Source organism: Heloderma suspectum, chromosome 2 (genome assembly GCF_057233095.1).
Source record: "Heloderma suspectum isolate Gila_16-S chromosome 2, 16-S_ref, whole genome shotgun sequence".
Classification (NCBI taxonomy): Eukaryota; Metazoa; Chordata; class Lepidosauria; order Squamata; family Helodermatidae; genus Heloderma; species Heloderma suspectum.
The window spans coordinates 139,080,097-139,104,720 of NC_139459.1; the positions used below are offsets into that span (position 1 = coordinate 139,080,097).

Sequence of the window (24,624 nt, forward strand, 5' to 3'; positions counted from 1 at the left end):
CTATCCCTATAGAAACACATGCACTTAGAAAATTATGTCAGAGAGAAAACAAGGCTGCAACCATTTTCCCCTGACATGGTAATTTTCTACATACAGCAGTGGTGAGCGACCTTTTTGGCCCTGGGGGCTGTATGTAGGTCAGGGGTGTCACGCTGCACCACACACACACACATATACGTATACGTACATATTCTTCCATCCCCACATATCGTGGCACATAGGGATGGAGAGGTTTAACCCTCCCCTCCTACCTGCTGAGGTCAGGATGAGATTGCTGGGGGTGGGGATGTTAAGCCTCTCCCCCCACCAGTGATCCTGGCCCAGGTAACTGTTTCCCTGGTGCGTTTAGCATTGGGGCAACAGTGATCTCTGAATCTGGATCATTGGGGGTGCAGGTTAAAACATCTCCCCCAGCAATCTTGATCAGTTTTCTGTTTTCCTGCCACTGTTAGCAGCAAGGAAATGGCTACCATGTCTGCATCAGGATCACTGATTGGCATTAGCAGCAGTTTTTTCCTTGCTGTGCAAGGCTGTGGGTTGCCCACTTGTGGTATACCGAGAGGCTTCCCCATATCACATACACACATATAGGGAAGCATTCATAAATAACCTCACGTTCTGCAATCTGAATAGAACAATCCAGAGGAAACTGCACCATTTGTTTCTGCCACATGTATAGATTGGCTGTGAGAGGTGTTCTTCAAGCAACTAACAGTGGCAGAGGGGTAATAAGCACATAAAAAGACAATTTGGAGAAGGCATGCCCGGACCACTGTGGAGAACTGCAGGTGAAAGCTCTTGGGAGTAATTTTAGCAGTGATAATTGCAGGTCTTCCTGAGAGGCTCTGAGGAAGATGAATAAAAAGGAAACATCTAATTCAAGATAAAAGAATGCAAGCATTGTAGGCTCAGCCGTACATACTGTGGCATGAGAGGCAGGAAAGTGACTAGACAGAGACTGCTATCTCCATATACAACTCCCATCTTAAATGCTTCATGTCACAACACTCACTTTGTTTGCAACTCCATCCTCTGCTGTTGCTTCTAACTCCTTCACTTCTCATTCTCAGCCTTGCTCTCAAGTTGTAGACAAATCTTGTGTTCACCCAAACTCTCCAGGGGCAGCTGGATTTTACAGTCTTATTACAAGCAGTACAGTTGTAAGGGCTTCTTCAATCTCCAGCTCCTGCTAAGATGGGACCCTAACCATTTGTTGTTCATTCATTGACCTTTCTAGCCTTCATGATTAGGGAGAAATGGTTAAAAGTATAGCATATACCCAGAAGATTAAGAAGGCATTTTTCCCCCTCAGGGTTTCATACTCTTTGGAAACTTGAGGTTGTCAAACCTGAAACGAACAAGGACAAATGCTTGGATGGCAGTGGTTTGCATAGGGTGGCATGAAAATCAGCAATCAGCAGGGAAAGGAACAAACAGGTGAGGCAAAGCAGTGGTTGGAGGCATCAAAGCAGAAGGCAGAAAACAATTTGAAAGGAGTACTGTGATTCTGCAGTGGTGGTAACCTAGAACCACGTAATGTGAGATTCTGAACCTGATAAAATGGGGGAAGGATGAAAGCCGATTAAAATGAGCTGCAATTGAGTGCCTGGGCTTTTTTTTTTCCAGTGCCTCACATTAGTTCTGGCACAACATTCAGAGACAAGGTGACGAAGGGGAGAAGAAGCAACCAGTGGAAGATTGAGTCTGAGGCAACTGGAAGAAGCCATCTCAGAGAACTGTGGGTCCATCTCCACTGTTGGCTTAAGGCATGTAGTGATCCTTAGGGAAGCTTATGGGTGAAGCTGGAAGATGGCTGTGTACTGACTGAAGCTACAGACCCCACTGGTTCTGACATGTTCCGCTTCAGCAATACTGGGCTGCCATCCTCTTGTTGCTCAACAACTAACCATTCATTTCACAAGCTTGACTTTTGGCATTCACTCTCCTCTTAAAAGCACGTATTCCTGACTTCCATTCTCTTAACAGATTGCTGACTCCCATTCCTTTGCTCCTTACCTCTTAGGCACAACCCTATTTGCAAAGGAAGATTACAGAAAGATGATGACTTAGACACCCCCCTTGGCCACATGAGACAAAAGCAACTCAGCGTAGTATCACCCTGTTCTGTCCAGGTCTGCGGAGCGACAGGGAAGAGCCCCGAGTCGTTCCTCATGGCTTCATCTTCATGTTACAGTCCAGTGCTGGGCAGCCAAGCAGAGTCCAAGCTACCACACTGCCAAGCTCAGGTGGGTTCTGGGAGCTGGAAGGATGCTCTGCTCCTCAAGGAAGCTGCAGGCACTCACAGAGACAGGAGGCTGCTAGAGCCTCTGTCTTCACCTTGAGACACCTCCAAATCACAGAGTGACTTTGGGTCCACTTTTAAACTAGGAGTTCCTTGTGAAAAAGGGGACTGGTAAACAAAGCACCTGTAAGAATCCCAGCAGCCTCCAGCTTGCAAGAATGGGGCACTCAAGGCAGTCAGTTCGTTGCCGGTAAATCGCAAGCTCTCCTCCTTCTGGACGATAATCTTCCAAGATCAGAGTTTTGTGGCAACAGCTGTCCTGGAGTTGAGCTGCCTTCCAAAGGCTGCCAAGCTACATCCTGTCAGAACCCGCTCGAATCCATGTGAAGGTTTTTGATCTCCAGCTCTAGCTGTTTGATCTGGACATCCCGCTGGATCAGCACCTCGCGGAGCCTCCGGATTTCTTCCTGCTGTCGGTAAAACATCTGCAGCAGCTGGAAAGCAGAGATTTCATATGTCACTATGCCTATCTATCCACCATGAATTTTAATGGCCTGATGTCTATTTGAAACTGTGCAGAACCAAGAAGGGGAAGAGAAAAAACAAGCATGAACAAACATACATAAATGTGGATTGGAGGTGAAAGGAAGGCAATGCAACTATCAAAGAGTGAGTGCTATATTGAAAAGAAAAGATTTGAAAGCTCCTGGCATGCCAACTTAACACACAGCCCCATGTAATGATTGTAACAGACACTTATGGCACCATCTATCATAGGCACCTCCACTTGTTCTTCTTCTGGTGTACATGCATTGCAACACACAGCAGATGTTAGCAGGAGACCCACTCACACTGCTGTGCTCTCATCCAGCCCCCATGCTTGTGTAGTACAAGTTATTTGAAGTTGGAGCCCAAGGGAGGAGGAGAACAGGGTTCTGTTGTACTGATTCCTCTGTGCATGAAAAGCCACACTCTAGTGTGCAGAGTTGGCGAGCTGGCCAGAGATATACATGACCTGAGAAATAATCCCATGTGGTGATTATTTAGAGCAGGGATGGGTAACTGTGGGAAGTCTAGGGGCCATTTTCACACACCCCAATACCCTCCCCGCTGCAGGATGCAGTCCATGGGGTGCCGCCACAGTCCCAGAAAAAAAACAGTAATTTGGTGGTTTGCCATTAAATTTGGTGGCAACCTGCTCTATAGCATTACAAGGGTTAAATTTAGCTTGAAAACAAACTAAATTTGACCCTTGTGGTGCTCCGTAGCACTATAACTGCCACCGGGGGGGGGGGGTTGTGGTCACCAAATTCAGTGGTGCATCAGGGGCCTCATGCATCCCACATATTGCCCACCTGATTTAGACCCAAGTGGGCATGTCCTTGCTCCCAGCTGCACACACTGAGGAAGTGGGCTTCCCTCACTCTTGACCCCAAGCTTTCCGCATGCTCATTTCCAGCTTGCACACCCAGTTTAAATAGCTAGCCTTGGCTATTTAATCCAGTTTGCTGGCTGACACACGTCTTCTCTCTGTCAGAACACTGTACCTCATTTTCTGTTTTGGGCGGAGGACACTCAAACATGTCAAAGCCGTTCGACAACCCAATTCGCCTGTCTTGCTGGCCCCTTTCCTCAGCCTTCCTGTACCCCCATTTCTGTTGGGTTCTGCTTGTCTTTTCAGTGGTATCAGCCATTCTGCTCTGGTACTGGACAGGGTTCATTGCTTCCAAGGATGTCTCCTTTTCAGGGAACGGTGGTAAGGAGTTCAAGATCACAGAGCCTGGTCTCAGAGACATCAAGACAGGGCCTGGAGGCAACAGAAACACAGTGATGAGGAACAACAGAGACTTCAGGACTGAGCAGCACTCAGAATATTTGTAGAAGCTGTTTATAACCATCAATGATGGAAACAAGCAGGTCTTGTTCATTCAACTAATGAAGCTTGAGCCCATTTGTATGCAGGGCTGATATATTCTGCACTTAAAAATAAAGCAAAACCACCCTGAAATTCTGCGCCACAGCAATCCAGATTCTGATCCAAGAAAAGCGGATTCCCATGACCTGTATTAATTACTCAAATTAAGTAATTCTACAGAATTTCTCTCATTTTGCACAATTTATTGTGGTTTTGCTGGATATGAGGAGGTCCAAGGAGCTGTGCAGGGTACTGAAGACCCATCCACAACCCAATAAATTGGAGCTGTGGAATAATCAGCTCCACATCATGCTTCCCTTGTTCCTGCTGCTGAAGTCAAGTTGTGGCTGGGCTAACAGATGCCGGGAGCTCTACCAGGGAGAGGAGGTAGGAGCAGCCCACCACCAGGAGAACGGAAGGAGGGATTCTTCTCCTGCTCATATGCATCACACTAACATCTGTACCCTGCCCTTCTTCCAAGGAGTTCAGAGCCCATTCTGTCCCCACAATGACCTAGGCCAAAGGAGTGTGACTCCCCGATGTGCCAAGGTGTCCTGATGAGCTGAGCAGAGATGTCAAGCCACGTCTGCTGGGTCTAAGTGTGCCCCCATCAAATGAGGTGAGGTGGGTCTTTTCGAGAGAGTTTTCAGTGATGGCACCCTCTTTTCTTGGCCACACCCCCTTTCCCTGGACTGTTGATCATTTGGTGGTTGTCCAGCTTTTGTACAGTTTTTCCCCCCCTATTCTTGGAAAATCTTCCCTATTCTCCTAAGGCTTTAGTCACTGGCAGCAAGGGCTTTAAGCGAAAGTGTGCTGGCATTTTGGCCCTGCCCCTTTTGCCTTGGGCCCTGCCCGCCGTTGGGATGTGGCCCCTGAGAGCTTCTCCAAAATCGAATTCGGCTTTCGGGCTGAAAGCAGTTCCTCACCCCTAATTTAAAGGTTCATTATCATGTTCATCATCATTAAAGGTTCATCAGAAGGACAGGGGGAGTGCGCCCCGCTAATTCTGCTCGACCTCTCATCAGCTTCTGATCCCATCGACCGTGGTATCCTCCTGGATCGACTCCGTGGGATGGGTATCGGAGGCACTGTGTTACAGTGGTTCCAGTCCTACATACAGGGGTGATTTCAGAGAGTAACACTGGGTGACTATTCCTCGGCCCCTTGGCAACAGAGCTGTGGGGTGCCACAGGGCACCATCTTGTCCCCAACGTTGTTTAACATCTATTTGAAGCTGCTGGGAGTGGTCAATTAGGGGATTTGGAGCTAAATGCCATCAGTATCCTGATGAGACGCAGCTCCGACTCCCTGTGACATCTGAATCAGGAGAGGCTGTGCAAGTCCTGGATCAGTGCCTAGACTCAGTAATGGGCTGGATGAGGGCCAATAAACTGAAGCTGAATTCTGGCAAGATGGAAGCCCTGTGGGTGAGTGGTTCCTGAGTCTGGGAGATAGGCACATTGCCTGTTCTGGATGGGGTTGCACTCCCTACCCGATCACTGAGGTCATCAGAGGGCATGTCCCTGGTGGTTCCACATGGACCTATGGCCCAGCTGGAGTCCACCGGGAAAAGAATCTTCACTATAGCGGCCCCCTTCCTGTGGAACTCCCTGCCTTGGAGGTCAGGCCAGTGCCAACGTTGTGTTGCTTTCCACGCCTCCTGAAGACATTGTTGTTCGAGAGGCTTTCCTTGAGTGACCAGCCGCAGTTTATTAAGTTCAGAATCTGTTTCTTTTAAAATGTTTAAATTGTTTTAATATGGTGTTTTATTCTTTTATCTTTGTTGTTCACCGCTCCGAAATCTTTGATGTGGAGCAGTATATAAATATTGTAAATAAATAAATGTGGGTGGAGCAAATCGCATAGGTCCTTTGCATACCCACTCCACCAGCAAGCCTTTAAACACTGCAAGCAATGGTGTGGGGTACAGCCACAGAGAAGCAGCTCAAGCATCAATGCTTTAATGTATAAAAGGCATCTCATAGTCGCAGTGGAAGAGAGGCTCTCTATCACAGAACAGGCTTATAGCTGGTACAAATCTGGACTCCCCTTTCTCACACTGAATTTCAGAATGCACAGCTTCACTTTGAAGAACACTTCAATAAGGACTGTCTGATGGTATAATTTATACAGGTTGCAGAATTCGTCTTGCCTCAACAGAAAATCTGGTTTCCTTTTTCTATCTGTCCATTCAGAGATATGCTCTCCCCTATGCTCTGTGGTTATAGAGACATATACTCTGTCTCTCTTTCTGTTTATCTTGGGAAGCAACATCTCTCGTGCCACTCAGAGCCCTCTTATATGCCACTTTATTAGGCAGGTCTGCAGCTGACAGGGTTTGGTGGAGACATCCAAGAGTTGAGAGGTCATTCCCATTCTGGCCATTCGGTTATATGTGCCGCTGGCTGACCTTTATTGGAACCGTTCAGCCATTCTTGTGCCGTCAGTGCAGGCTGGACTCCAGCTGTCATTGGGTAGATGTCTTCCTGGTATGATTCAGACTGCAGGGAGACAGCAGACCACGTTTACTACATCTGAGCAACTAGCCTCAAGGGCAGCCCCATCCTCCTCAGAAGCCACCGCTCCAAAGCCAAGGCACCCACTCACCCGCCGAGGTACGATCATAGACACTGGCTCGATCAGGCTTTTGACTGGAATCAGTTTATAGAATCGGAAGATCTCACAGGAAGAGACATCCAGACCCCTCTTTGGCATGATCCCTAAAGACCAGGAAAAAGGTTGTGACAGGGCCAAACCAGACATCCAGCAGCAACGTGGTGTTGGAAACACCAGCTGCTGCTGCTGCTGCTCCCACACAAGGTGTGGAAAACAGAGAAAACAGAGGGTGGGCAGTTGCTTAACCCTTCCTTTGCTGAGCCCTGTTCTATTGCATTTTTCCAACCATCAGAGTGTACCCTGCTTCCCTCTGTGCATAATTTAAATTCTCCTTCCCCCTAAACCTTTCCATCTCTATTTCTGACCTCGTCTGAGGGAACAATGTAGGAAGCCCTCCTATCTCTTTAACAGCCCCCTAGCCACTCCACTTCATTCCTCCCCCACAGTCCTGTTGGCCCACCCCTCACTTTCTGTGGAGCAAAATCTAGCAAGCAAGAGGGAACTCATGCAGGAGTGGAGAGGGGAAACCCCATCACTGCATCCTCTTCTGCAGCTGTAGGGCTGTTAAAGAGACAGAAGCGTTTGGTGGGTTCTGGCCAAGCAATCCCCTTGCTTGGCCACAACCCACACCCCTGGAGAAGCAGGTTGGTGTAATCAGGCTTCCAAAATAGAAAATGGGCTCTGTTACTGTTGTGTGTTCAAGCAGAGTGGAGAACACAGGAAGTCTCCTCAGAAGACTATTTAAACTTCGGAGGAAAGACAATCGTTTTGACAAAACTCTCTTTTCCACTTGGCTGATGTTTTTAGTCAGTACTCTCTGTGGTAAAGAGAGGCGACAAAAGAAAGTATCTCAGCCATGCTGCAAAAGCTGAGACAAAACTGAGGGGAGGGAGAGGAGACTGAGGCCTGTTATCTGCCCATGACCACCTGTTCCTCCCTTGTCATATCGGTTGTTCACAGGCACCCTTTAAGCACTATCCCAGGATATATAACCAGTAATGAAACTACTGCAAACTCACCGATTCCTTTCTGGGGCAAAGGGGAGCGGTATTCCATCAGGTAATTTAGGTATGGTTTCTCCAGGCTTATCTCATAGTACCTGATGTTCCCATCCCCCTGGAGATAATGTGAGAGACAAAAAAGGGCATTGTTGTTTCCAAGAGGCATTGAAAAGATATGCTTCACTCCCGTCACCATTATGTAGAATGTTTTATTGCTCCATGGGGAGAAACTGGGGTGTGGGCACAGGCATGTCCTTCTGTCAAAAGGAAGCTACTGTGGCTAGAGTGATGGATTTTGACATGGAAACCCAGGTTCAAATCCCCACTTGGCTTTGGAGCTCATTCAGGGCCCTGGCCAAGGGTGCTTCCAGTTGCAGCTTTTATTGTGCAATAAACTCAACCTGTACTGTGCTTTTTCCATCTCATTCACAGCATTTTACAGGGTCACAGGTCCAGATGACATTGTCGTCACTTTGTAGCCCTCCCATTTCTCCCCACTGCTTCTTCCATCTTTTTCCTTGCCAGAAACAATCCGAAAAGGAAGAAAGGACAGAAGAGCTGCTGAGTGTTAGCAATACGAGCCCACCATTTGGAAGAACTCCCAAGACATTCTTGCAGTCCAGTGCTCTATTCACTGTACCACATGGTCTTTCTTTTTCTATTTTTAGTTTGTACTCCCTGCAGGAGCTACACCCCAACATCCTCTGTTGCATTTGCTTGCTTCCTTTTTTTTTGTTGCTTGATTATAACTAAGTTGTTTTGTGTTCTTATTTTGTGCGATTTTAGTCATACTCCTCTACACTGTCCTAGTATCTGGAAGGATGAAGGGTGATTTTCAAAAGTTTTAATAAATAAAAATAAATAAATCCTTCCATCCAAGAATTCTGGCACAAACTAGTCATGATGTGGGAGACACACAGACTGTCTCTCAAAGCTTTTTGTCTGTACTTTAATGTAGCTATGATGGTGGTGGGGAAGTAATCTGAATATCATCGGAAAAGCAGTGGGGCTGGACCTACTTAACCCTTTCCCCATTGAAAATTGTCCCCCAGCCAAGCTACTTTTCTCCTTGCGCAGGAAAAGGTATTTGAATCTGGTATCTTTTTCCCTGAAAGGAGAAGAGCAGCTGGGGTGGAAGTGGGGGTGGGCGGAGAAAGTCCATGGAGAAAAGATTAAGTATCTCACCGACCTGCCTTGGCACCATTCAAAGTCTGATCCACTCATGGCTGCGTTAAGTAAAACCAAAAATGGTCAGAAAGGGATGTATTTGCTATCTAGTGCCATCCTTGTCAATCAAGCCTCTAGATTCTAAGGACAGCTCTGTTTGCTACTGGAAGATGCTGCAGACTGGCATGAAGTACAACTAGGGTGCAGCAATAGGGGCATGTGCCCTGGAAATAACCTAGACAGAGGTAAAAAAGGGGGAGGGCAAAGATTGTGTAACATAACTATGCAATTATTAAAATAAACATTAAGTTATGTACTGTTCTCTTGCTGAGAAGCATAGTAAGGGCAATAGGCCTGGCAGATTGGAACCATTATGGCTTCCCATAATTTGCCTGTGCCTGCAGCCTAACACAGCAATGCACATTCAGCCACTGAATACTGCTGGTGGGGGAGGAAAAATCAGAAAAATGCAACATAGGATAGCAGCAGCCAGTCAATTTTATGCACAGAATCCAACCTGGAGCAGTCAACCTGAGCAGTGAGAATGTGAAATTTCAGCTCAATACCCTTAAAGGGTTGACAATCATTTTTATCTTACTCAAATGCCAGTTCCAATGAGGGAGACACTTGGAATTGAGAGCCAATCCCAGACACAGAAATTACTCGTTATGGCACTAATTTTATTGCACTGAGGTCAACTCAGAGGAGAGAGTTACATGGCTACGTATTTAGACTTTGTGCCAAGAACAAGAACTTACCTTGCCCAACACATACAGCATGTGCGTGTCTGAGTCATAGAAAGGAAACAAGAGACCTGATGAGCCATCCACATCCTCCATGAGTAAAGGCACAGAAAGATCACCCTGCATGTCAAAAGAGAAACAGAAACTGCTGCTGTTAGACTGGAACTATTTCAAGATACTCATACAACAAGAAGAACAAGTGCACCTCAAGAAGGATTTAGAGCAGGGGTGTTGAACCTCTTTCAGCTCGAGGGCCGAATTCCATTTCGGAAAAGCTGTTGAGGGCTGCATTCCAGTGGTGGGTAGGGGCGAAGGCTAAAGGTGTGGGGCAAAAAATACTGACATATTTTAGCTTGACGTTCTTCCTGCAGGCAGTTAAGGAGAGGTATTTCAACCTTTTAGAATGGGGAAAAAGCTGCACAAAAGCCGGGAAACCACCACACAACCAGAGGTCAGGGGAAATGGGTGGGCCATCTGGGGCACCCCTGAGGGCCAGGCTGGGAACCCAGGCAAGCTAGATATGGGCCCTGGTAAATTGGGGCTGGGCTGTCAGACTACAGACTGCAGGTGGGAACTCAAGTGACTGACTGCTCCCCCTAAGAACAACAAAGTATCTCCACACAAACATCAGTGGGATGGGATCTATCCCTGCCCTGCGAGTTTTTGATGTGGAGGGAATATTTGGGATGGGGAGGTGGGATGGAGCAGCCTTCAGTCTTGTGAGCCCCCGCCTGCAGTCGAAAGCTGTACAGACTAGACTTTATTACCTCAGTGAGACCTTGGCCTAACTGGCCCTGAGGAAACAAGATCACTCAGAAGTACAAATGAGATTTCAACTGGCATAAAGAAGAACTCAAATGTGTAGACCAGCCTCCCCAAATCTGCCACCCTCCTGATGTGTTGGACTACAAGTCCCAGTATCTCCAACCAGCATAGTAATGATGGGAGTTGTAGTTCAACACATCCAGAGGGCACCAGGTTGGGGAAGGTTGGCACAGACAGACAGACTACAAGACAAGAGCGCCCACTGTGAATTCGCAAGCTGTGAGGTGAGAGCCTCGCTTCCTCCTGGCTTTGCATCTTAAATGACAGGTGGCTATACCAGTGAGCTGAGGTCTTGCCCCTCCTGCCATACTTCATGTGAGTGGTCCCCTTTTATTTTTGAAAAGTAGTGCAGGAACATTCACGCACTTGTCTATTTGTTCACTGTCTTACTACTTTCTTCAAAGTGCAAAACTGCTCTGAGGAGCGTGAGGGGAAGTTTGTTGGTGACATCACAGGTGTGGCCAATCAGTGCATCTGACTCTGGCTTGAAATGCACAGAAGGGTCTGTGTGGGGAGGGGGGTTCCTCCCACAGCTGACCCTGGACAGAAATAGGCAGTGGTGTAGTGGAGCCAGGACTCCCAGAGACACAGTGCCAGCACTTTTTTATTATCAGGGATGCTGATGTCACCTGCCACCCCCTCAGACTCCCGTGTTCCCTCCAAGCTTAGTTGCAATCCTCACAGTAGTTGGCAGGAAATGAATTTTCCCAGCAACAGTATATAGTTCATTGCCTTAATGCAAAGTATTTGGAGGTGGCTTGGTCTTGAATGAGCTATAAAGACTCATTAGCTTTACAAAACACCTACTCCTGGTGGAAATGAAAACTGCTAGAGCTGGTTTGTTGACGGGGATCAACACAACTACCTGAATTTTTGGACTCTTCTTGGAGAGGTGGTTATGGGGATTGTCATGATGAGTGCCTGCCCTTCAAAATCTACCACTACCCCACTGGAAATAGTCACACTAGAAATGAATACAGCATACTTCCAGAGTGGCCCACTACTCTAAGAAGCCTGCCTATCTTTCCCATAATTTCCAAGACTCACAACAGCGCTACTCTGTTCCGTATACATTTGAAATAAGCACTCTGATGTGGAAAGGGCTCCGTGAAGGTCAAAGATTTTCTAAACCAAGGCAGGAAAGATGTAAGGATTTGCCATCAGGCAAGTCTGTACAATAAAAAGCTGAAGGAACCAAGTGCAATTTGCCAGCAGCAAATTCTCCAGGGGAATTATATTGGCCATCTTCAAATACTCTGCATGGTGCTTCTGCACCTCCACATCATCCCCTTTCCTAGCCCCAAAATGTGGCCTCCAACCTCACCAAAGTTCAGCAGAGGCTCCCCTTGGGGCTGCAAACTGCTGCAGCCAGCTCCTCTTTATATTGAGCTGTGAGTCATAGAATCATAGAAACAGTAGGGTTGGAAGGGGGCCTAAAAGGCCATCGAGTCCAACCCCCTGCTCAATGCAGGAATCCGAGTCAGAGCATCCTTGAGTCAGGCACAACCCTCCCGCCTCACTCTCTCCCCTGGGGTTAGCGCCTCCAGGAGTTAGTAGAACCACATGCAGAGTGGAATTCTGTCTTCCCCACATCCTTGGTTCACTCTGCCTTTGCCTGCTGCTCTTTTCGACTTGGTCTGCCCCAACCACCCGATTCCCCACATGCTGGTCTGTATACATTCAGTTGCAAAAGTGATGTATAAATGCTGCATGTCAAAAAGTGGACGGATAATTATTGTTGGTGTTCCCTGGGGAAAAGTCTGAAACAATGGATTTTAAAACTCAAGGAAGGTTGATTTAGATTAAACATTTAAGGAAAACATGGGGATGGGGAAGGTATTGCCAGTGCTGGATTATAAACCAAGGGACCAGAGACGCAGATGCTCCAAAACACTCGAACGAGCAAGCCAGGATACATAGGCTAGCCTCCAAACCAGTGGAGGCTGGTGGCTCCAATTCTGGTGGGGCTTTGTATTGATTCTGGGGTTCAGTCAGAACCAACCAGAACTCTGAAGTAGCTATCCAAAAAGCTGAACCCTATCCCCCAAATGGGTTGAGCAGATTGGATAGCTACTTTACAGATCTGGCCGGTTCTAACTGAAACCCAGAATGGATTCACAGCCCCACTGAAATCTGAGCCACCACCCTCAACTGATCTGAACAGAACTCTGAGGCTACTAGCCAATATAAGCTGAAGAGAAATCCCATTTGAGTCCCAAATCTGACCAACAGACTCTGAGAGCAAAGTAAACCCATGTACAAAGGGCCAGTTTATGCAATCAGCAAAATCAAGTGGTCAGGCTTTTCCTGGACTGTGCCATTTCAGACTTTGGGGTAAAACGCTTGAATGCTCCTCTGTTTAAAAAGAAAATCCCCTTCTACATAGAAAGACAGCATAACAGCAAGTTGGGAAAGAAGCTACGTTTTTCAGCTTGGTTTGCCCTGAGGGGGAGCAACAGACCTGTATTTCTCACTGAGGTGGTAAACCTGTGCCTGAGCGACACCATTTCAGACTACAGAATTGAATCCTCTTCCATACCAAAACATCTCTCGACAGCATCAAACATTAATGGCATCAACTAGCAATTGAACAGCACAGCAGAGGGACGGGACTGAAGAGCAATTTGCGATGGAACTGTTAATCTGGTGAGAACTTGAGTGAATTGCCATGCGACTCACCTGATCCCATAGTGCAATTTGCCTGTTATTCCACCTGGACGTCCCTGTGGAGATCAGCTTTTTCATGTTTCCTAGAAACAACACTTTATTCACTCTGTGAGACTTGTTGTTTGCTTCCTGTAAGAAGACAAGGCATGTTACTAACAGGAAATCAAGTATACCACACACTTCTTCTTTCCGCGAAGCTCGTATATGCTTGCTCACTGTTCAAAGCTTTGAAAACTCTCCACCAACACCATTCCCAACGCTTGCACAAAGGCCTGATCAGCTAACACAGCAAGATGCAATCTGAAACAAGGCCAGACCAATTTAAGACCTGCCTGTTAAGGCGCAGGGCCTTACTTGTGGGATCCCAATGTAATCCTGAGCACCCATCACACTCCACATGAAGGAATGAACCACGGCAGCAAAGAAATCGTGCTCTACCACTGAGCTATGGCCCCTTCCTCCGCTGGATGACAGGGATGCTTCAGACGGCAGGACTGGGGTGGGGAGCAGTTCTGGCACATCAAAGCATCTCCAATGTCCAGCCATAGAAAGGGGGCTTAGACACTGGGAGAGCTGGGAGCTGCAAGGGGATGCTCAAGCTCAGCAGGGGAACTGCTGAGTGGGGGCAGTGAGGGTGCTGATGAAGGAATTTTGGCAGGCAAGACGTGGAAGGGTGGCATGCTCACGTGGGGTGGCAAGGGTGTGTTCTAGTTGTCTTTAAAGAAATGGTTATAGGGCCTACTATTGATTTCTGCCTCTCTCATAATTGGTGGGGATGACTGTGAGAAACAGTGGGTGCCGTCCCTGGGCACCTGTTGGGGAGGAGAGCAGCCGGGTGCTGCATTTTGCCACCCACAGCAGCATGCTACCCTTTGTGCAGCTGCTTCGACTCACGTGGGGGGTGGGGGGAGGGGGGGAGGCAGGAAGGGGAAGTTTGTTGCACCCAGTCCCTACTCTCTTGCACCTGCTGCTCTGTCAGACTTTAAACACTTCCTTCCCGTCATCATGCAAAACCGCAGCCGCCGCCAGGCTACGGTCCAGCGTCGCCTGCTTTCTTCACCTGTTCGGGCTGGTGCGGCCACACAAAGCAGCCAGCGACCTTGGCCTCGGCTTGGCTGCATGGTTTGGCTGGGTCATGATCCACTAGTGGGGCAGCAGTGGCAAACAGACAACACACACACAGCACAGTCTCAGCACGAACTGCTGCTTCTAGCTGTCCCTGAAGCTGCTGCAGACTGCTGTGTGTGCCTTTAAAAGAATTTCTCCCCAACAATGAGAGGACCGCAACAGCCCCCCAGTAGCTCTCTTCCATGACAGGAGAGGAAGGAAGGAAGGAGGGGGACAGATGGCCTGGGACAAGGCAACAGGCAAGTGCAACATTAAATTTTACTGACTTAGGGCACAATCCTATGCAAGTTTTGACAGAAATAATTCCTACAACTCCCAGCATTCCCCAGGTATGAAGTTCTTTGAGCACAGGGCAGAACACGGAAGCTTAGGCAGCAATAAGCCCATGTGCACTTACTTATGAGTAAGCCCTTTTAAACCCAGCAGTGGGGCTTCTCTCTGCATAAACATGTTGGTTATGAATAGGCTGCTGCTGTGCACCTTACTTGCCCGGGAATTGCTCCTGGAGCTTAATTGTATTGTTACTTTAGAGACCCTCTCCAGCTTGTCTTTTGATGGACATTTTAAATATAAATAAATTATTTCATGTCTGTGCTAAATCCAAATAGTGATAACTGTACTGCAAATCAGACTACCTGGCAGACTGTAATAGATCAAGCATCCAGTCCTCCTTTGCCAGTCCTCAAGGCAAAGGAGCACTTTTCAGTACCAGGCTTAGGAAAGGAGAGGGGGAAAGGGTGTCTTGTCTAACCTCTCCTACTACTTCCAGGGCTTTTGGGATCTCAATCCTGATGCAAACCAATGCTGGGACTAAAACGTCCACTGTGTTAGGCTGCTGCTGTAACTCACTGTTGAATATTGTTTCTCTTAGGGTGTGTCAGTTGGTATGTATTCTCATAAAACCACTGGTCTGGGAGGAACCACAAGATAATCAAATACAATCTATTAAAGGGTGGCTAATGGCTAGCCCATTGCTGTTAAAGTAGATCAGAAGAATTAGAGCATTTGTACACCAGCCTAAAATCCCACAACTTTACCGGGGCTTTCTGTTTCTGTTTTAAATGCAGGATCACGACAGGCTCGCTTTACACACACTTCCCTTCCCAACCCCCTTTCCCCCCTTATCTGCATGTTCTATGTTTCATTCTATAGCTACCAGATGGCGCTGTGGTCTAGCTCCTCTTATTGCAGGATTTTCTCTTTTCACAACGAAACTCAATGCATTTGATAGCTCATTATCTCCGATCTTTTAAAAAACGGGATAAAGGTAATTTAGTGTGGGAGATGCCCTGGAGGCTGACAACATTATGTAAAGGACCCACAAACTTCCGTGAGTAACCAAACTCAATAGCAGGATAAAAGCCCCATGTGGAGAAGCCCTCTGAAAGAAAGGAAACAAATCTAGAGGGGAAGTCTGTTGTAGCAAAAACAGCAAAGGGTCTTGTGGCACCTTTAAGGTGATGGGATCTGGGATCTGCCTTCTGTGAATGGAAGGGCTCTGCTCCCAGAAGGTGCCTCTGACCCATTTTCAGGGATCCGCACCACAGCTCCCCCCATTCAGCAGTGTTCCTCCAACCCACTGCATAGCATTTTCAAGGGGGTGGAGAGGCTGCTGTGGGAAGAATGGGTAGGGAATTCTGCTTCCACTAGCCTAGTTGCACATGCCTAAATCTGGATCAAACCCTAAGAAATGTATGATGACATAAGCTTTCATGGACTGGAGTCCACTTCATCAGATGCATGAAGTTACAGGTATCCTGAATTACAGGGGAGTGGCTGGGGGTACTGTAAACAGTGGGATCATTTTGTATTTTAAAAATATACAGGGTTGCCAAATTATGTTATCTTTTATTCTAACATGATGAATGAAGCAGCTGTAAAACATGGGAATGCTGGGGGGGGGATGTTCATGTCTCACAATACTGTGAATATTTCACAATACTGCCTGGTGGGAGTGAGGGTGGGGGCTGAAAGACCATGAGGTCCAGGGCCTTAAATTACCTAGCTGTACCACTGGATGAGCAACATCTGAATGCAGCTAACAATGCCTCTTTCTTTCTTTCTTTCTTTCTTTCTTTCATTCATTCATTCATTCATTCACTCACTTCTACCATCTTTAATCCCATCCCCACACCACACTGGCCTCCTGAGCTCTAGGAAAAGCAGCTGGGAGGGTGAAATAGGGATCCTGGTGGAATGACTGATGAGAGCAATGCATGTTCACAGGGGGTAGGGCTGCTGCCTTTGTGAGCCCTTCAAACACCCCTGTCTGGTGCCCAATCTTGCCTGGTATTGGCACCAGCCACATGGTCAATGTGGCTTTTTTTTATTCTACAGAGGAAGTTCAGAAACCTCTCTTAGTATTCCTTTATATGTTATATATATAAACGTTATATAACGTTTAATCCAGTTCTTACCTATTGCAGCAATAACAACAACAAAGAATTGCTCTCAACTAGATTGACACTTTTGCCAGAGATTCGAACTGATCACTGGCAGAGGACTTCTGAAGTTAGGTCAAGGGCCCCTTGCAGCTCCCAGGCTGCAGGTTCCCCACCCCTGGTTTATCACATAGATGTAATCTAATGAACACCTCCTTTACTCTTTCTCCCATGTCTACTGTATCATTTAGCCTTTTACATTTTGGAAGATGTCAAGAGTAGGATTTCAGTACAAACTTTGCTACAATCATCTCTTTCTCCTCATTACTGGAAGGGCAAGAGGTAGATTTAAAAGCACTGCTGAATTCTAGAACAGAACAAGGCTGCAAATCCCAGCATGTCGAGCTGGTATCTGTAAATAAGATCTGGTCTAGGATTTGAGCCAGATATCCTGCCCCTGACTATGCTGCTTCAAAGAAAGAAGCATGACACTTCCTGGCCTATACCTATTCTAGCACGTGCACAGGAAAGAACTTCTCTGCCATCTGTCAGGGTAAGACAGCAAGCTGCCTTGCACTTCATGCCAATTAATCTCACTAGCCCTGCATACCTGTAAGAGAGTTCCTGCTCGTGGGTCAATGATCCTGATTTTCCTGTCCCTGCAGGCTGTGGCTAAGAGGCTGCCATCTGTGTTGAACGACATGGAGAGGATCACATCCATATGGAAGTTGATTGTCTTCACGGGGGCCTGAATTACAGACTCTTTGGTGTCAAGGTTCCAGATCATGATCTGAAGCAGAGGAATGTACACTTGTGAATGTTTCCTGAGCTATTCACCCAGAGTGGATAGACAACGTAGAAGAGAACTGTGCAGCAATTATGCCCCAGTGGTGTGCCTCTGTCTCCAGGAACAATTTGCTCACACCAGAATTTTCATTGCTCCACATGCAGGCCCAAGTCCCTCTATGCACCTATGGTACAAGCACAGCCTCCCAACACCATCTCTGAGAGGCAAGAGGGAGCAGGAAAGAGGGAGAGGAAGCTGGACGGCATTTAAACAAAAAATAATTTTAAATTCTGCATCAAAGATGGCCAGATTTTGCAACATCAACATTTTTTGCAACATTTGGACAAACTGCCCAAACAAGCCACATTTCTATGGTAGATTGGGGCCGCAGTAATTTGGAAGGAAGGAAGCAACTATAAGACAACGTTTCTTCACGGTGGATAAGCCACTTCTCTTGTCCACTGCAAATTAACTTTCTCCAACCTGGTGCCCTCGAGATGTGTTGGACTACAACTCCCAGCATCCGCCAGCCAACACATCAAAAGGGTGTCAGGTTGAGGACGGCTGCATTACATAGATCTCAGGCACCTTGCAGAAGACCCACAGAAAAACAAGATTTGAAATGGAAGTTCACAGGACCCTAACCCACTTTGTAATCATAGCCGGTGCTGAAAATGATGTTACTTGCTGTCGGGTGCCATTCGATGAGCCCCACCCTTCGTGCATGGCCAAGGAGCTCCTTCTGTGCATTTGTGATGCTTTTCGTTAGTATGTGCTGAGGAATGTTCCAGATTTTAACCTAAGAGACACAAGGGTGCACCAGAGTCTAAGCAGGCTCTATTAATCAACAGACCCACCATTAGTAGCAGTAGCATTCAAGGCCGATAGCATTCATTAACAATAGTACTAATCAGCAAATAAGGGTGAAGGAATGTGGGATGGAGAGATGGTTTAAAGGGGCGGCAGAGGGAGAGAAGACTGCACACCCAGCACAGATCCACAATTTCATCCAGTTCAGGTTCCTTTGACTGTCACTATATGTCCATTACACAAACAAAGGCAACCAGAAGAGGAGACACAGAGCGTGCGTCCATCTGTACAGCAGGAGTCATGCTTTACATCCACCAAAAAGAGGGGTGGGGGTGTCTGTTTTGTCCCACTGCATGATTCAGGATGGAAGCAGCAAATAAAGATCTCAAGAGGTGTTCTCTGGGCATACGCCCTGTCCAACTGAAATATTCCCACCATCTTTGTTTGTTTGTTACCATTTGTTTCTCAGCCTTCCTCCAAAGAACGGCATTTTAGCCTCTCAACAACCTGAGGAGATAGGTTAGGCTGAGACATCATGACATATCCAAGGCTACCCTGTGACCAGGATATCATAGAATCATGGGGTTGGAAGGGGCTTACAAGGCCTTCAGGTCCAACCCCCTGCTAAGTGCAAGAAGCCTGATTCCCAGGAGGTCTCCCATCCAAGTACTAACCAGGGCTGACCCTGCTTAGCTTCCGAGATCAGACGAGATTGGGCGCATCCAGATCAAAACCCAATACTCTAACCATAACACTACTCTGGCTTGTTGGCAACTATCCATTGGAACCTTCCTACCAAATGACACTTTTAGAACCACGGTAGACATGAAGCTGATCTGTCCCCTAACCATCACCAGGAGCATTCCAATGGCTTGTGCACTCCCCCCTCTGCCTTGCACATGAATTCCACATCTTTTCATTTTCAGAGCTAGCCATGATCCAGTGTTCTGCCTGCATCATCAGCGTTTTTACTAACTGTGATTAGCTCTAAACTGTGGTTTGCAGCCGTGGTTAGCAACAAATTTTCAAGCTGTAGCTAACCGCAGTCGGTAACGGTTAGTGCTGACATAACGCTAACTCTGCTTATGAAAGGAAATGGGAAGAATGAGCCTATAGCATGGGAGGGGAGCCTCTGGCCCTGGGCCTAACTTGGCACATGGAGGTTCCCCATCTGGCCTGCAAAGCCTTCCTGGACTCCTCTGGGGGGTTGGGCTGAGCTTCCAAGTACCGCCCACTGGAGGACTCTGTCTCCGACCACAGATCGGAGTTAACAGCAGGGGATGCAGGCAGGGGACTTGCCCATGTGGCATCTTCCGTACTGAAAGCATCCGGGTCTGAGCCTGCTCCTCCAGCCACCAGCTCAGTCATGGAAACGTTGCCTGCCCTGCATTCTCTCCTCAATGGGAGAGGGTGCGGGCCAGTTACAGCAAAGCCTGTTTCTAGCTGATGTGCTGGGAGTATAATCCGCCAATTCTGTCATTCAGACCACAGAGGGCTAGGTGGGCTGTCATCCAACTCCCCACCCAAATTTGGTTGTCCTCCGCTGGCCTATAGGATACCCTTGATCTTCAAAGCACGGTTAGGAAACTGGGCAGTGTTACATCTGCACCAGGCAAGTATTTCCCAGCCCCAGAGGTTCCAAAAACTTACAGTGGCATCTTCGGAGCATGAAGCTATTACAAAGTCATCAAAAGGATTCCACTTAATGTCTAAAACATTCCCTTTGTGCCCACAGATGCGAGGATAATGCGGGTCAAGCTTTCCTGTCTGGAAACAAACAAAAAGGTTTAGTCCCAAAATTGCAATTGACCCCAACTAAAAGCTGGATTTCCACAGTGTACCATCTTTCTTGGTTTTATCCTGACATCTTAATACAACTCTTAAGGCACAATCCCATGCACGTTTAGACAGAAAAAAAGCCCCACAACTTCCAGCATTCTCCAGCCAGCATGGCTGGCTGGAGAATGCTGGGAGTTTTAGGACTTTTTCTGCTTAAAAAGGCATATGATTGCACCCTTAGAGCCATTTCCTACTGATATGTAACCACCAGTGTCACAGTAGGTTCACTCAGTATTTGTTTTCTTTAATTATCAAATGCCTTATTTATATATAATTTAGTACATAGTAACATTACTAATAATAAATATATCTGCATTTACATGTATTATAAATAAGTACTGGGAATGCCCCTTTCATGGATCACTGCCTTGTTGTGGCGAAGGGGCTTGTGTAACTCAGTGAAGCCATAAGCTATGCCGTTCAGGGCCACCCAAGACAGACAGGTCATGGTGGAGAGTTCTGACAAAATGTGGTCCACTGGAGAAGGAAATGGCAACCCACTCCAGTATTCCTGCCAAGAAAACCCCATGGAACATATCACAAGGCTAAAAGATATGACGCCGGAAGATGAGCCCCTCAGGTCGGAAGGTGTCCAACACTTGCTCCTTGGGAGGAAAGCTATGGCAAACCTAGACAGCATAGTAAGAACCACAGACATCACCTTGCTGACAAAGGTTCGTATAATCAAAGCTATGGTTTTCCCAGTAGCAACGTATGGCTGTGAGAGCTGGACTATAAGGAAGGCTGAGAGCCGAAGAATTGATGCTTTCGAACTGTGGTGCTGGAGAAGACTCTTACGAGTCCCCTGGACTGCAAGGAGGTCAAATCAGTCCATCCTAAAGGAAATCAACCCTGAGTGCTCATTGGAAGGACAGATACTGAAGCTGAAGCTCAAATATTTTGGCCACCTAATGCGAAGAGAAAACTCCCTGGAAAAGACCCTGATGCTGGGAAAGATTGAAGGCAAAAGGGGAAGGGGACAGCAGAGGATGAGATGGCTAGATAGCATCACAGATGCAATGAATATGAACTTGAGCACACTCCGGGAGAGAGCGGAGGACAGGAAGGCCTGGTGTGCTATGGTCCATGGGGTCACGAAGAGTCGGACACGACTTAACGACTGAACAACAACAACTGGGATTGCAAATTTCCAATTTCTGTCCTGGGCTGGGCACATTCCGTTGCTGCAACTATATTATCTCGATTGTAGTCTTATGAATTCTTCTTAACCTTAATGAAAGCTAAACTGCATTTTTAAAGAACGTTTCTTAACCCCTCACCCCACCCCCTTTTTTTCCACCACAAGGGCTTTGTAGTAGACTTAGGCATTTTGGGGTGTGGCAAAGTGGAGTACATTGAATATGTAAGGAAAGGCTATGTAGCTGCATCCCATGCTCCTTTAGATTACACCATTTATCTGTTAGATAAAGGCAACACAGATGCTGCATGTGTGTCTCAGGGGGACCTGGACAGAATACAATACTAGTGAAAAACCCACTCCTAAGCAGATGGCCCTGGGAGATATAAACATGAGACTGGCGGCATAATACTAATACTAATATTAATACTAATAATAATAAGAGGAGGAGGAGGAGGAGGAGGAGGAGGCAGCTGGATGTTAAGCAAAGCAGGGAATGGGGGACAGAAAGAAAAGAGCTGGGTTGGCGCTGATGCCATAAAGGCTGCATGGAGTGTAAGAGGAAATAGCACACTTAATTGGTAAGACTAATTAGGTACTATGCAGGTTTCAGGTTGCACCTAGGACAGCCAGGACAAAGAAGGAAACAATGGCCAATCCCACACTTTTGAAAATATAAAATCTAGATCCAGATTACCCATTATTTACTGCTTTGTCCCAACAGCCCTAGGTGCAACCTGAAACCTGCATAATAGGTAGAACCTAATTCAATTCAGTCTGCTATCAATCTCCAACACTCCATCTTAAGGCTGTGACTAAATGCAGACTTTAAGGCCCCATCATGCATTGCTCATACTTCAATGCATGGCCATCAGGGGCAGGGGGCTGGAGTGCATCCTTTTGCCTCTGTGATGCATGGAGCCACCTTCACTGAGTAACACATAAAAGGGGCTTTTCAGCATCTCCCCAGCTTTATTCCCTCCCTTCCGTCTTTTAACACCCAGCATGATGAAGAGCTTAGGAGAACTAAAAAGCTTGCTCGCTATCTTGTGACATTTTTGCTGCATTTAACATAGGTATTGCCAGACTGTGGATTCTGGAATCTTATCAACAGTCATCACTACTAACAATGCACTCAACGGCAGCAGTACCACAGGATGGGAACACCCATTCAACAGCCCCAGACCTTCTGAAAGAAGAAGGTTCCTTTTACATCCTCTCTGAAACGTCACAATAGCAATACAGCTTCAAAGAGGGAGGTAATTAATTCCATAATCTCAGAGCAATCCTACTGAAGGCCCTGCTCCTTGCCACACTTGTCTCCCATGCTTCCTCTGAAGAGCTCAGGGAAGAATACATGGGATAAACCTATTTTATCCTCAGAATAACCCAGTGAGGTAGGCTAGGCTGGGAAAGAGAGAGCATGACTTGCTCAAGATCAATTCATGATTGGCTGTGGATTTGAACCCAAGCCTCTCTAAGCCTAAGTCCAACACTCTATGCCATACTGTGGCAGGGCAGAAGCGGCTTGGAGGGAGCACAGGAACTAGTCAAAAGGAGCCAGGTGGTACAGGGAACATGTGGGAGCTATGAGGAGCACAAAGAATGTAGAAACTAGATTGGTATGTTTCCCTGAGGAACCACACCTGTTTTTAAGTGAAGTGAAGGAAAGATAGAAAATACAATATCTGAAGTGAAGACTTGCAGATACTGTTATTCGTTAGCTTAAATGTTTACTTTACTTCTTCAGAGGCTTGAGGCTCCCTCGCTATACAGTGGAAGTGAATATGTTATATTGATTGATTGACAGACCAACTGACTGACACAGTTCACACATAACGGCAGCAAATCATGGATTGACCCATGATTTGCTGGGCTACATCCTGCACATGAGCCGCTTCTGCTTTGCATAAACAACCTCTGATAAGAGATTATGGAGTGTGACGTGCAAACCCATAGCAATTCCCCAGCACAATGGACAAGAGAGGCTTTGGCAGAGCTCTCTTCTGATTATGTACTTCAGCGGCTCAGTTAGGCAAAGAGAAAAGTGTTCTTTAGCCCCCTCACCCAAATGAACAGCAACTCTCATAGAGTTCTACTGATGTTTGTACTGGGGACAACAGATACCAGCACATTCTTATGCAACTCAGTGGCTAACTCCAGTATCAGCTTTTCTACATGAGGCTGTTAATCGGCTGTTAACCTACTGTATCTCCTTTTAGTTTTGTCACAGAGTTGAGATCTGAGCACTACATGAAGAGCATTTCCTTTCCTGCTTTTCTGCTACGTAACCTCTAGGTGGCACTGTGGTATAGCACAAATACACAAGCGAAAAAGTGGCTTCTATCGGTTTCACACTTAAATGCCACATTTTCCCTGCTCTAAAAAAAACCCTCGCTGAAAGTGCTCATTAGACAAAGAAGCAAAACTTAGAGGGTCATGATGCCATTTCAGTCAAGATTCAGGCCAGGTTTTGGCACAGAAACAGCCTTGGTTGCCCTGTATGACCTGTGTCGGGAGAGAGACGGGGGAGTGTGACCTTGTTGATCTCTTGGCAGCTTTCGATATATCCTTCTGGGACGATTGTCTGAGGTGGGAGTGGGAGGCACTGCATTGCAGTGGTTTCACTCCTACTTGGATGGTCGGCTCTAGAAGGTGGTGCTTGGGGAATATTGCTTGGCCCTGCAGATTCTCCAGTATCGGGTTCCACAGGGGTCAGTTCTGTCCCCCATACTATTTAACATCTACATGAAACCATTGAGTGCAGTCATCCGGAGTTTTGGGGAGTGTTGTCATCAGTATGCTGATGACATGCAGCTCTATTTCTCCTTTTCATCTTCTTCAGGTGAGGCTGTGGATGTACTAAATCAGTGCCTGGCTGCGACAATGGACTGGATGAGAGCTAATAAACTGAAACTCAATCCAGACAAGACTGACATGCTGTTGGTGGGTGGTTCTGACCGGATAGAGGGTGCTCAACCTGTTCTGGATGGGGTTGTACTCCCCCTGAAGGAGCAGGTTCGTAGCTTGGGGGTTCTCCTTGAGCCATCTTTGTCACTTGAGGTTCAGGTGGCCTCAGTGGCATGGAGTACCTTCTACCAACTTCGGTTGGTGGCCCAGCTACACCCCTATCTGGACAGGGATAACCTGGCTTCAGTTGTTTATGCTCTGGTAATCTCCAAGTTAGATTACTGCAATGCGCTCTACATGGGGCTGCCTTTGAAGACGCTTCAGAAGCTACAGCTCATGCAAAATGCTGCGGCCAGATTGATAACAGGGACCAGAAGGTCCGAACATATAAGACCGACTCTGGCCCTCTTGCACTGGCTGCTTATGTTTCCAAGCCCAATTCAAGGTGCTGATTT

At 47.0% G+C, this 24,624-nt stretch overlaps 1 protein-coding gene across 2 annotated transcripts in view; it reads right to left on the bottom strand.

Moving 5' to 3' along the window:
- Window positions 1–1,314: 1,314 nt before the first annotated feature.
- CORO2A (coronin 2A) overlaps window positions 1,315–24,624 on the bottom strand; it is an 82,545-nt gene continuing 59,235 nt past the window's right edge. For both annotated transcript variants that reach the window (XM_084835002.1, XM_084835003.1), the window contains exons 3-12: window positions 19,933–20,049; window positions 18,122–18,271; window positions 17,296–17,475; window positions 13,189–13,305; window positions 9,700–9,804; window positions 7,793–7,889; window positions 6,765–6,877; window positions 6,568–6,658; window positions 3,790–4,049; window positions 1,315–2,736 (exon numbers count right to left, since the gene is read on the bottom strand). In XM_084835002.1, coding sequence (XP_084691128.1) covers window positions 2,605–2,736; window positions 3,790–4,049; window positions 6,568–6,658; window positions 6,765–6,877; window positions 7,793–7,889; window positions 9,700–9,804; window positions 13,189–13,305; window positions 17,296–17,475; window positions 18,122–18,271; window positions 19,933–20,049 — 1,362 coding nt within the window. In that variant the 3' untranslated portion in view covers window positions 1,315–2,604. The remainder of the gene's footprint in view (window positions 2,737–3,789; window positions 4,050–6,567; window positions 6,659–6,764; window positions 6,878–7,792; window positions 7,890–9,699; window positions 9,805–13,188; window positions 13,306–17,295; window positions 17,476–18,121; window positions 18,272–19,932; window positions 20,050–24,624) is intronic.